Here is a 14,083-nt window from a genome sequence, read left to right as displayed (position 1 = left end):
TGTATAAATACTCTATTTTAAGTTGAAGATTAATTTCCAAGTTGAACAGGACACACAGCCATAGCACTGAATAAACAACTGCATATGAAGACTTCTATTTCAGGACACTTTTTGGGGGTGAAAATTTGTTCAGTTTCATTAGTATCTGAAGCAAACTTGTAGGCCAATTAAGAACACTTATTTAGCTGACAGACAATTTGCAGGTTCTTTGCTATTTCAATCCCTAATTCAATAAGATCAGTCATGATTTATCACCTTAATTATGCTTTGATATTAGCAATTAGACCCCAGCTTTGAATTAAATCTCAATCAAGCTCTTATAATTGATGGAATCGGACTGCATGTAGTTGCTTTCTGTGTTTGTAACGTTGCTGCCGTTGTTGTTTATCTCAAGCTCATCTTCAGTGTGTTTGTTGTCTTCTGTGCATTCATCTTCCATCTGCTTTAGCAGTATTGAACAGAAAAGATTATAAACAAGAGGTACATTTGTGGTGGGAGAACAGTGTTTGAACATTCAGTGTAGCTGTGCAGACAGTGCTGGCACCCAAATATCAGCCCACCACCAGGCTAAACTAGATTACGGTGCAGTTTCAGCAATACTAATATTTGATACAAAGAGGCACATGTACTGTAGCATCAACATTGACTCAATTTTCCGCCATTTTGTACTCATAAACAATCTGAAGTGCTTTAGTGGACAAAGAGAAAACAATTTCACTAAATGTGATATTGACTGATATTTAAAGGGATTTTTGATACGTTCTTATGAAATAATGAATGAATGAATGAATGAATGCTTTTATTGCCATTGCATGTTTACAACAAAATGTTCTGTCTCATAAAAGAAAACTGTTTCCATTCACTCAAACACATACTCACATACTCGCACATAAAAATAGAATGGATGTTAAATAAGGTAAAATATGATAAAATAAGGTGCTGTAAAAAGTATTGGATAAAGTGCATATGCAGTTATATGCACATATTAAAGCTAATTTGTAGATATTCAAATTAGAAATGTTCTCTCGTCTCTTTACTGCTCTTCTTGAGCAAAGTGCTTATCCTGCTGAGCACCCAACACAAGTAGACCGCAGTTGCACCGGGGAACTCCCACTATTGTTACTATGCTATGTGCAGTTGTGTGTGAAGAAGAACTTTGCTGAAAAAGAACAAAACGTGCAGTTAAAAAAAAAAAAAACCCTGCTGTAACCACACAGATGTTTAATGTGCTCCATTTTCCATGGACTGGTCATTTGCCTTTGGTTATTCTTTATGCTCCATCTGCCTCTATTTGGTTGCACGAAAATTCCCCGCACACTTTATTGGTTCGGCAGCCATGACGTAAAGCCTCAAACAACTGGTTGGTATTGTTTCTGGGAGCAAGTGCTGACACAGAGAGGGCCATTTCCTGCACAGTCATGCCTTGCCTCCACAATGTGTGTCGTGTTAGCTGTCAGTCTGTTATTGTTGTCGACTCGCTTATTGTATCTGGAGAGGTCAGGACCCCTCTTCAGAAAATGTTCACTGTTTGGCTAAGACTTTTCCATGTCGTAGCTCGAATAGAGATTAATTGTTTGGCATGTGTGATTCAGACTGGCAAATTTCTCTCCTAAAGCTCAGCCACTGACATCCTCACAAAAGAGGATAGTGACACAATCTGGCAATCAGAATCTGGAAAGCATCCACTCTGACAAGACATCAGAGTCATATCAACGTGATTTAATAATAAAAAGAATATCTTTTAAAGGCATGTTTCAAATGATTTAAGATGACTCAGTTTTTAATCCTCAAACGATTTCCTTACGAGAAAAGCAGCATCATGATTGGTACATATGAGAACTAGAAAATTTCATCATCCATTATTGCGGTCGCAAATCCAACCATCCTCAGGGCCTATCTGTCATTTAAAAAAAGATGTCCGTTTGATCCATCTGTTTTGTAGTATGCCTCCTTATGAATACTCAGGACCAGCGTGTGAATTGGATTCAGATGGCGAGGTTATGAAAAATGATGCAGAGGTGAATAAAAAATGTGGCTTAACAATAAACTCAACTCTATGATCGCACTGCGTGAACAGTCCTAGATTAAATCTTAACAAAGTGGTATATTTTTAGAAACATTTACATGTGAAATATTTAACACCCTCATACCTTATTTCATTTTTTTCTTTACCGTTGTTGACGTCCAGTAGTTTGAATTCGCAGAATGAATGGGATTGAGTAAAGATGGATTTATGCCTCTGAATTGAGCTGTTTTAAATGCTCCATGGACATGGTCAAAAACGTTACTATACGTCAGGACGTGGAGACTACATAGAGAGGGCCTTATAAACACAACGTGGAGCATGTTGAAAAAAGGCTCAGTAATCTTATTTTCAATAACGCTAGATAAATTTGTATTTGTGATCTAGCAAAGCCATTTCCAGGGCAAACCTATTCACTGCCAGTGAATGAATGAATGCAAACACGATTACTTTGGGTATATACTGAATGCACAGCTCAGCAATCTTCTCTTTTCCTTAAGCTAGACAAATTTGTATGTTAGGATCTTGCTAGCAGTCATTTTTAGTCTAAACGTGGCCTTCGCCGTGCCCATCTCCCTATCACATAGACAGTGAAAGAATATAAACACGATTGCTTTGGGTATATAATGAATACCCAACATAACCATCACTATTCATCTAGTGTTGCAGTGGTGCTATGATAATCAACGGGTTAAATCCTACGTTGAACCATAAATGAATTCCTTAGGCTTGAAGCCTTGATGGTGGGACCACCAGAACACCTCAACACTCCATTAAAGGACTAAATAGACTTTTCTTCTTTGGGAGTTTGGGCCTTTGCTCACCTGACCCATCATCTGATGAGACAAACGGCACTTAAATTATGTGTATGTTGTTAATATTGATGTTATCCCTGTCACATACAGTGTTTACAGTGATTGTTGCACAGCATGTTGAGCAAACAACTGTCACTGGCTGTGTAGACATTAAATACGAAATTGAATAAAGACACTAACAGACACATAAATAGGATGTTTCGGCTGATCTGAGAGAAGGATACAATGTTTTTTTTAACTATATTTTGAAGCACATCATTGCTGTCCTGCCAATTTCCATTGCAGTTCAAATAAGGCCAATGACCCCATTTCCATTGTTATATCTTCCTCACAGTATGCCAACGTACAGTCACTCAGCTGTTCTATTTGCATATTAAAAAAATAAATAAATTAAAATAAAATAAAAAGATAAAATAAAATCTGGACCTGAATTTGCAGTCAATTATTGCTTATTGTTGCGGGAGATTCACATATGCCCTAGCATCAGGAACGTTTCAACACTCCCGTCGTCGTCAGCAGATGGCCGTCCACCATGGCCTAATGTTTTTACAACACAGCACACGTTACCTTGTGGGGTGAACGTGCACGTGCAACCGCCAGTTTGGCTTGCTCAGGGAAGAGAAACGTGTTATCGGCTGCATTTATCTGCATAGCGTTGTCTGCCAGTGTTGGTCCACTGCCAGGTTCAAGGAGGAGGAAAGACAATAATGCATTGTCTTCCCCCTACTTTTAGCTCCCTCCCTTGTTCAGACACAGAAGAGGTTTGTGTGCTGCCTTCGAAACAGTCCTGTCCTCCAACCCGCCAGCCACAACAATGGCCACAATCGAATCTTCATCTGTGATTTTTTTTTTTCTTCTTTATTGATTTGATGTGTCATCTTGGCCTTTTGCCTTTTTTGTCCAAATGGTCCAAATGGTGCTCAAAATACTCCCATAGTCAGTTTCTGGGGTTGAAACTGAGGCATGATTTTTGGTCACGCAGTAATCCAAGGGAGGAGGGTTAAAAAAAAATCAAATTGCAAATTGATGGACATCTGTTGGCTTATTTTATTTATTTATGTGTGCAGTGGCCGAGGTCAGCCTGATGGGGCTGATAACAAGCAAATGAGATTAGAGGGAAGGTGTTGGCCAGACCGTGTGACAGACCCCTCTGTCTGTCTGTCTGTCTGTCTGTCTATCATTCCCTGTCTCACAGCAAAGCCAGTTGCTCATCAGCATTTCTCTGAGCTCCCATGCTGGGTGTGTTTGCAGTGGTAGTTTGGTGGTGAATGGGTGGATGGGTTGGGCGGTGAATACCATGCTGTTCTCTGACAGAGCAGGCCTATGCGCTTATTGGCAGCTTGTGACTGCAGCACTCACATACACGGTGTACCGCATTGCATAGCTGGGTGAATCTCGCGCATGAATTCAACTATTGTGTTGGGAGGAAAATATTTTTACCAGAACACCCGGTTGCTATTTATACCAGGACCATACAATGGCCCGCTGAAGAGTTTATTACCCTTTTAATTTGGCACCTTATGACCCCAGAGTCCCATTAGCCTCTGGTCAGATCTGTGTCTGCTGTAAAACAAGAAAAGGCTGGTGGTTCTTGATTGCCAGTCCTGTTGTTTGAAACTAATTAATAATTAAGCAACGATGACCTAGAGGCATCGGATTATTGTGCAATATTGTCGCAGGTGTGTGCCAACATAGCAAGATAATCCTTTGCCCGTCAGTACTTATTGCTCCGATGAACCTGTTTGCAGCATCTGTAACTTCAACTGAGAGATGTTTTTAGCATCAAAACAAACTGGCTTTCCAGTTCACTACTTACTCTTTGATTTATTAAGTAATTTAGGTTGGTTGTAATGCATTGGTTTACTTCACTAGGTCAATTGAAAACCTTATCAGCATGCGTTTCTGGTATAAATTTCTTTGAATGTGTAGCAAATGTGATTTCTACCCACAATGGTCTATGGCTGCAATTATTTTCATTATCAATCAATCTGGCATTTATTTTCTTGACTAATTGGTTAGTCATTTTGTTTCTAAAATGTCAAACAAAAAGAGAATGTAAAATGTTGATCACAAGAAGTTTTTTTTTTAAATTCCTTGTTTTCTCGGACCAGAAGTCCAGCAGGACATTTTTACCTTTGAGAAGCTTGAACCAGCGAATGTTTGTCATTTTCTTCTTGTTAATGAATCAAATTAGTTGAAGATTGACAATTTATCAATGGACTAATACTGTGAGCCTTAGTCTAAACAGTGTTTGAGAGGCTTTTTTTCACCCTAGATTAAATCTTGTGGGAAAGACTCAGGACAAAAAAAAAATGTAATTTGAAGATGCATCTCACCACTTGAACAAACAGAGTTCAAAGTAATTTCACAAAATAATTAAGTTGTTACGGCTAACATGATAGCAATAGTTTTATCTTTATCACCCAGCAGACACAGAGCAACATGAGAATCCTGGCCAATCCAAGTCCACCATTTACTTCTTAACCAGACACGTAGTTTCTCTTGCTGTCTGCTGTTCTGTGCTGGCTTATCTGCTTGTCTGACATGGTTTGCTGGAAATGTCTGCATGTGGTTTTTTGTAGTGATGATTGATGAGAAGTGTGACCAGGGTCCAAAATTAGCACTCGACAAATGTAAAAAGAGTACAAATCTGCGTTGGCGAATACAATAAATGAAGCCAGTCTCCATTGGCGGGTTGCCTACTTCACTACTACTAAACCCGTTGAGTGGACACTTTATTTTTTTGCATCAACTCTGCACACTGGTGGCGGCATGCAACGTATGAAGGAGTTGATCAACGTAAAAAGAAAAAATGAAAAGCACGGTAGAAGTATGTTAAAAGAAAATTTCCCAAAAAGTGGCGCTTCAGAGATAATGCGAGACGAATGAGGAGATATTGACTTTTTTGGGACAGCAACGTCAACGTGAGCTGCGTATGCCGCAGGTACTCAACAAATTGGACCTGCTTATTTGTGGTCGGAACTCCTCTTATAAAAAACTAGAAATTATTAAAGAATTATATAAAAAATTATTACGTATCTTATACAGTTTTATGGCTGGTTATAAAGTTGCTTTGAGCGCCTGGTTTAGCTCGCCTGGTAGAGCGCTCTCCCATATAACAGAGGCTCAGTCCTCGACGCAGCGGCCGCAGCTTCGATTCCGTTTTTTTTTTTTTTGTCGTTTCACTTTACAAGCCATTGGCAGATAGGGCAAAAAGTGAATTTAGGACCCTGAGTGTGAGACTTAACCATCCAATCCAAGTCTTATCTTTGTAAAATAAAAAAAAAATCCGTTAATACTGTGGGTTTGCTGTCAGTGATAGTTATCCATCTCATCAGTCATAGACTTTCTTATCACCAGTCGGGTTCCTGTCGCTGCAGTACTTTGTGGCCTGGATGTTGAAACTGTGAGATGATAAAATTTCTAGACTGAACACGAGTTGTTGTGAAATAAGGTGAGAGTGTATTCTGCTACCTGTTCTATTTATTTATAGAGTGCCCTTAATGATCTTCAACAGAACACAGAGTACACTGGATTGAAGAGCCCTAGATTTTTGTTTTCTGGACTGTGTTGGAACACTTTAGCGGCAGGGGCAGTAAGTTCCATGATCCAATCAAGAGCGGTTGGTGCTTGTCAGCTGCGGTGGAGAGGCTCAACAAATTACATTAAACAATAAAGGGGGAAACAGATTTGCAACAGCATGGTTATGTTGAACATGAATTCTTGTTAGTTTAGTAATTCTTTGGAAAGAATATTGATATATATGCAGGGTTCAAAATGAACTTTTTCGTCCACCAGCCAAATGGCAAGCGAATGTTCAAATTTTACCAGCCACTCAATAGTTTACCATTGTTTATTTGGCTGGTGAGTGAAGCAAAGCTACCAGCCACTTGCATATTTTACCAGCATTTGGCTGGTGGATTTTGAACCCTGTATATGTATATATATATATATATATATATATATATATGTACAGATATATTCCACGCTTTATGTTTTATGCCATTTACGATATCCATGTTTTGTTTTTCTTTACTGCCAGTTTACTGACAACACGGGAGTCAAATTGCTAACTTCTCTCACTCCCTCACTCTTTCTATTCCTCACCATCTCTCTCTCCTCTCTTTATCCCCGCTGCCTCTGCCTGGCCTGTGGAAGCAATGCAATTAGACAAACACAAACAAAGCTCTTGAAACTGCCATGGAAAATGCTGACTGTCCACTGTCCACGGTGCTGGCCGGGAGCAGCGCTAACTGCTGTTTGACGTACATCACATAAAAAAAGAAAAATGAAAAAACGTTTAGCAAATGTTCGTGTGATTCTTCCTTTCGCTCCTTCTGCAAAAGCTGAATGTCAGCTGAAGAACTCTAGAAATAAAGGCAGCAAAACGGAAAACAAAGAAAAAGCCACACAAACTTTCACACTTGTGAACTAATAAACTATCAGTACTTTATTTCATCAAATGGACTTCCTGGCATTGAAACAGAGTTCACGTCGTGCCTTTGTTTGATTGGCTCTGCTACTTTGGGTTTAATCCTGCTGGTTTTGGGAGTGTTTGAGTTGGATTACTCCATCGTTGGGCCGGGGTACAGTTTCTCTGGCTTTGACAAGATGGTGTGTGGTGGTTTGTGTGTGTCTGTGTGTGTTCTCCCTCACTACCGAATCAGCTGAAACCACAGACAGCCCAACTGGAGCGCCGTCCAAATCCCTCTGCATGCAAATTAAAAACGCAACAATAAACGTGGCAAAGGAACAAGGTGGGCACGCAGGCTTTATGGCCCCCTCTACCCGCTTTTTTTTTTTCTCTCTCTCTCTCTCTCTCTCTCTCTCTCTCTCTCTCTCTCTCTCTCTCTCTCTTTATGTCTCTCTTCTCTCTTTCTCCCCCTCTCGGCTTCCTCCAAAACCCCTCCTGGGTTTGATGTGGCTTATGGGAGGAGTTGGAACAGGGGACAACCAAACTGCTGAGTTATCTCTTGCATGCAGTGTGGCGGCGTGGCTCTGCCCTCTGTGTGTACGAGTGTGTGTGTGTGTGTGTGTGTGTGTGTGTGTGTGTGTGTGTGTGTCTGTGTGCGGACCAGCAGCGCGGTGTAATCCTGTGGAAATGAAAGGTGCTGCCGCGCACTGGCCGGGAGATTACAGCGCCGCTCTGACACAGTGCCAGGACAGACTACCCGGCTGAGCGAGTAGCACACACTCACACCTCGCTGCTTCTCTTTGACGCGGTGTTTCTTCCTCGCTGGTTTCACTCCCCGGCCGTCCCTCCTTCTTCATCCACTTTTGTCCCTTTACAGCTCTCTTGTAGCTTCATGCCCCCCCCCCCCAAAGTCCTCTTCGCCTTCCCACACAACACTACAGAGTGTTATTTCCCATCACACACACTGGCCTGCTGAGGTTTAGGTCATCACGCCCGATGCTGTGAGACCACGTCACTCAACTCCTGCAGAGCCCTTCTGTCCTGCACTTTCAGTAACGGGTCAGTCTCTCTACTGAATCTTTCCCTAATCAAGTTCAGACGCATTGTGCACCCATTTTATTGATGAAATAAAGCATTTTGGATTGTAATCGTCCCATACAGCTCCTCAGCTCTGTCTTTCATGGCCCTCTGCTGGAGTGTTTCAAACATGGGAGTCACTCGCTTCCTCCCATGGGTGCTGCTCAATATGCGAGTGTGTGTTTCTCGTCACGTTAAATTGTTCCTTCCTGCTGTGTTGCTTGACCTTGGCTAAGTCCTGACATCTTCATCTTCAGCTGTGGCAGAAAGAACATATTAAGTGCAGGTGCAGCAGCTCCTGAAAAACAACGGGCTGTTGTGTTTGTATTTTGACTATGATTTTGATTTATTGTAGTACTGGAAAGTGTTTTACCTTTTCATTGTACTTTAATCATTTGGAATGGTGTAACACTGGATCTTTTTAATCTTGGTACTTTAATGCTTTCCTAAAAACGATTTGGTAGTTTTCTGTTACTCATATCTATTTTAACACCAGAAGAAGAGATATTTCATTATCTGGTTCTCCTATTAGGTAATGTAATGTAATGTGAACCAGTTTCCATACTCTCGGGCCTAACATTAATATAGAAACTCAAAGAGATTCATAATACAATATTTGACCTGTACTCACATTTGAGCCTAAAAACCATGCTTTACTGACCTGCTCTTTCCCTCCCTGTGTTTCCCTCTGATCCTCCCTTCAGGGTTGGCTCTGTGAGCTGCTGCGTTGGAAGGAGGATCCCTCTCCGGAGAACCGGACGCTCTGGGAGAACCTCTCCATGATCCGCCGCTTCCTGAGCCTCTGTCAGGTCGAACGTGACGCCATCTACGAGCAGGAGAGCAGCGCCGGGCAGCAGCAGCACCACAACGAGCGGCCCATGCACTTGATGCACATCTCCACTGAGCAGCCACAGGTCAGTGAGTGAATGAGTGAGTGTGTGTGTGTGTGTGTGTGTGTGTGTGTGTGTGTGTGTGTGTGTGTGTGTGTGTGTGTGTGTGTGTGTGTGTGTGTGTGTGACTCTTCTGGCATAACACTGTTGACAAGTTTGTAATAAAACATAAAAACATGACATGCATGTAAAAATGTATGTGCAAATAAACATTAAAAATGAATAAATGTTTATTAAATAGAATTACTTTTCACACACTTTACATGTAGGAAGCATACATGCATGGATACACACACACACACACACACACACACCCACCCACACCAGCACATACAAGGTTTTCCTAGTGATAATGTACTGTAAACTCAGACCCCTACTCTGTTATTCGTTTAATTGATCATCAGAAAGTAAATTGTCAACTGTTTTGACAATCAATTAGGCTAATCACTGAAGTCTGTTTTTTTTTTTTTTGTAAGAAAGAATGCCAAACATTCGCTTGTTCCAGCTTTTCAAATGTGAGGATTTGCTACTTTCCTCTGTCTTGCGTAATTGTAAACTGAATATTTTTGGGGTTTTTGGACTGTTGGTCAGAAGAAAAAAAAAAAAAGCAATTCCAGGATGTCAATTATGACAAGCAATATTCCCCTTATTTTCTGACCTTTTATAGACCAAATGATAAATCGATCAGTCGAGAGAAAAAAAAAATCAGTCTTACTGTATTTGTATGTGTTTTCCTACTTTTTCTGAAGTTCTATATCCAAAACAAATAAGTAAAAAAAACATAATTTCCCACCAGTTTATTTCATCTTAACTAATCTTTCAGGAATTCATAATAAACAGCACTTTGGAGTTTGATAATTAGAAACACAGCAACAATTAAAAGTTCCTGCTTTTCAGCAAACACTGTTTTCAAATATATCATTAGCCTGAACTTATTGAAGAGAGTTTCTTTATAAAAGACATCTGGCAGATAAATGGAAAATAACTCACAGGCTCGGTTAACGGTCGAAATCTCTTAATGAAGTACAATAATACTTCTATTAAAAGTCTGAGCCACAGCTGAGCGGTTGATTAGTTATTTGGTTACTTGGAAACATGGCCAGTGTTTCACAAAGGCTGCCATTTACTGGATATAAATAAGGTAATGGGATTTCTTTTACAAATCAGTTTCAGCAGCAGATATGGAATGAGGGAATTTTGTGCATACTTTGCATGCGAACCAAAATGGTTGTAGATTGATAAAATAAGATTATTTCTGATTTAATAGTGCAGTTTTATGCGACCATAAGAGACTAGTGTTTAAATATTTTGTGCCGGTCCTTCACTAACACGATACATTAGCCAAATCCGCTCCCATTTGCTCAACAAGAACTATCATAGCTCAGTATATTGGTACAGTAAAATCACATCTTTGGGTGCATTTATGCAGCTGGCAAACAGTGTCCCTGCAAAGTGCTGTTTTGCAAACTTCATTATGAAACACCTATTCTACAGTGTCTGACTCAGAAATGAAAATAAAAGAGCACCCATTTTGCGGGGTCAACAGGGACCACGAGTTGCCCACTCACTCCCTCTCCAACCACACAATGAGACATTTTACGAGTAATGTGTCATGTGTTTACACTAACGGGATTCTGACGAATGCCGAGTGAAAGCCATCGATAGCATTCTCACACTGCGGCAAATCAGCCAGACCATCGCAACGTGAATTGTGCACAGGGAGCTTGTTTATCACTGCCTGGCAATAGAGCCTGATAAGCAGCAGAGGCTATAACAGAGAGGCCAGTTTCCCACTGTGTGTAGGGCTGAGCGTGTCTCTTGAATGTGTGTGTGTGTGTGTGTGTGTGTGTGTGTGTGTGTGTGTGCACGTTTTGCCTCGACCCCCACAATGAGAGACACAATCTCTCAATACCAAAAAAAAAAAAAAAAAAAAAATCATATCTGCAGAACTGATTACATTCAATGAGATATTACATGGAAAATTCCTTCAACCAAGTGCCTGTTCTATACACAGCAGGCCCATTTTTCCTCACAACTCAATTGATTTTAATGAAAGGCCTTATTAAAGCGCCGATAAGTGTTCACTGATAACATTCCCCGTCTCCTTTCTCTTCCCCCCTTTTTTTTTTTTTCTTCCCCACTGCAGGCTCAGCCACCCCATTCACAACAGCAGCACCCGCCCTCCCTGTCCCTCCAGCACCCCTCCCAACCCCTTTTGTCCCAGCAGCCCTTGCAGCAACTGCAGCCCTGCACCGGCCCCCGGTTGCCGCCTCGCCAGCCCTCCACCGCTTCCCCGGCCGAGACGGAGGACGAGGGCAGCCGCGGAGGGAGCATCAAGTCCCGCACCTGCGGAGGGAAGATCTCCCTGGAGGCTCTGGGCATCCTGCAGAGCTTCATCCAGGATGTAGGCCTGTACCCCGACGAGGAGGCCATCCACACCCTGTCGGCCCAGCTCGACCTGCCCAAGCTCACCATCATCAAGTTCTTCCAGAGCCAACGCTTTTACATCAATCACCCAGCCAAGGCGCCCAAGGAGCCCAGTAACAACAACAACAACAACAACAACAGCAGCAGCAGCACCGCGGCCACCACCAACACCAACACCAGCAGCAGCGGGGGCAGCAGCAGCAGCAGCCCAGCCTTCGAGGAGGAGCTAACGGACTTCAGGGAGAGCGCAGAGCTCCTGAAGGAGCTGGACGACAGCACGCAGACCAACAGCACCATCTTCTCCATCAAGATGGAAGAGCAGCTGGCCCGAGGCACAGAGGCCCAGTCCGAGTCTGAGCACGAGGCCAAGGAGTAGGACTCCCCTGTCTGAACATGTACTCAGAGTTTTCCTGTGCACACACACAGACTGATGACTGTGCTAAATGTAACGCTCTGGCCAACACAGAACCACCACACTGCAAATAAAGAAAAGTAGTGTTTTTAATCAGTCTGGACTATATGAGGAGTGTTTATATATTTATATATATATATATATATATATATATATATAATCAGTTTCAGACTGGCAGGCTATGTGAAGTGAGTGTTCACACACTGAAGAGCCCATTTCAGACTCAAGTACTACTTTTTGGATTTTGTAAAACTTGTATTATTCACTGTAAAGACTGACGCATCATTTAAATCTGCACAAAAAAATTATTCTAAGTATGTTGCCGTGGATATTTGCTGACTGCACTCTATGTCTGTTGTTTTACACTGACTTACTTTATCTTTTTGAGCTACTGATTATATTTAAAAAGAAAAAAGTCCCCCTGGAGTTTGCTAGGACTTTGATAGGTGTTTACGTTATGTGATGTTTAACTGGATAAAAAAAAAAAAAAATGAAAAAAAAAAAAAAATTAATAGCAAATGAAATTTAGGACCAAGTGGTTGACAAGGCCTTAATTATGAGGTAGTCTGGAGCCTGCTGGCGGATTAGTTATTATTTTAAAAAGCGCATAATGTGATTATAGATCACTCCAAACTCTGGAACGCGATCACCTAGCCCAGGTGAATCTCCCAAGAACAGCTCAGTCTTTACATATTATTTGTTAGGGAGGAAATATAAATATATATATATAGACATTATATTGTAACTGTAAAAAAAAAAAAAAAACAGTCTTAAAGAAACTATGCCAACAAATGCCTTGTACTATACGGCACTGCCGATTTTAGATTATTTTGCAAAACCTTTGTCACTGTAACTCTCTGAATTGCCACACAGTTAGAAATGTGAATTACACCATGTTTATGTTGTCCGACATTATTTATTTGCAGTTCATGCAGTGTTTCTAATGTAATTACTTTTTTTTTTTTTAAGTTTATGTTACGTAGAGCTGTTTTTTTTCTTTAATTCCACCGACCTTTTTTCTATTTATAAATGTGATTTCGATGGGCAGTAAAAACAAAAAGTGTCTTAAACGTTTTAAATGGAGAAATGTGCTTTAAAGGTTGCCTATAAAAAGTGCTGTATGTCAAGCAACTCATGCTACAAGCTTCACAATTAATGTCGTATGCAATTTTTACTATCATGCAAATAAGCTTAGGTAAAATGACTAACCTATAGAACAACTTAGAGAGAAAAACATATGCAATCTGTGTGAAAATCGATGTCTGCGATGTGTCTTCCTTTGGTTAACAATCCAATTCAAAAAGCTATTCCTGTATAAATATTCTGTATAAAAGTGTTTCTTTTTTATGAGTTTATTTCAATGAGAACACCAGTTATTTTGTTACGACTGACTGTTTTATAAGTGTTTCTCGGTTCCTTCCTGCAGAAATGTTCTAACTAGAAGTGTTTATTGATTGTTAATTACACAATTAAACTGTTTGTATTGTACCACAGATTTCTTGGCATTAACTTGACCGGACTCTTTTGACACCAGAGTGGGATTTTCTCCTGAAAAACAAAAGACCAAACAATGTGAATTGTTTTTTTTTTCTCTACTGCTATGAGATATCAACTCCAGTTAACTGACTCGGGTCAGCCGCAGTCACTGAACACGTTCTTTGTAATAACTGTAAATATCGCATCATGAATCATTGATTGTTTTATTATTGTAAATATATTTGAAGTTTGTGCAAGAGCTCACCATACAAAATTGAAATCAACGTGCTGTCGTGCCTCTTCCTCTCGAACCGACTGTAACCTGGGCTTGGCTTCTTCTACTGCTGAGTGTATCTGAAGCACCTGTGAAATCTGAAATAAAAAAAAACAAAAAATATGTTAGGTGTGAACACCTGTAATAGCAAAAGCCCTCTGCAGGGAGTTCAGACAGGAAAACAGCACAGGTGTCCCGACCTCGCCGTGAACCCCAGGTGTCTGCACCTTTAGGAAATTACCCTCACCTGTTAGCACCCTGCGATATGTGCCAGC

The 14,083-nt window shown here is 40.8% G+C and overlaps 1 protein-coding gene across 7 annotated transcripts in view; it reads left to right on the top strand.

Annotated features, from left to right (window-relative positions):
* Positions 1-12,032, top strand: part of LOC120562794 (DNA-binding protein SATB1) — a 61,220-nt gene extending 49,188 nt beyond the window's left edge. For all 7 annotated transcript variants that reach the window (XM_039806691.1, XM_039806685.1, XM_039806692.1 and 4 more), the window contains 2 exons: positions 9,034-9,243; positions 11,366-12,032. In XM_039806691.1, the coding sequence (XP_039662625.1) occupies positions 9,034-9,243; positions 11,366-12,022 (867 nt within the window). In that variant the 3' untranslated portion in view covers positions 12,023-12,032. The remainder of the gene's footprint in view (positions 1-9,033; positions 9,244-11,365) is intronic.
* The last annotated feature ends 2,051 nt before the right edge of the window (positions 12,033-14,083 follow it).

This window comes from Perca fluviatilis, chromosome 7, assembly GCF_010015445.1.
Source record: "Perca fluviatilis chromosome 7, GENO_Pfluv_1.0, whole genome shotgun sequence".
In the NCBI taxonomy this organism is placed as follows: Eukaryota; Metazoa; Chordata; class Actinopteri; order Perciformes; family Percidae; genus Perca; species Perca fluviatilis.
Note: the sequence above shows the minus strand (reverse complement) of the source record. Positions and strands in the feature narration are given on the sequence as shown.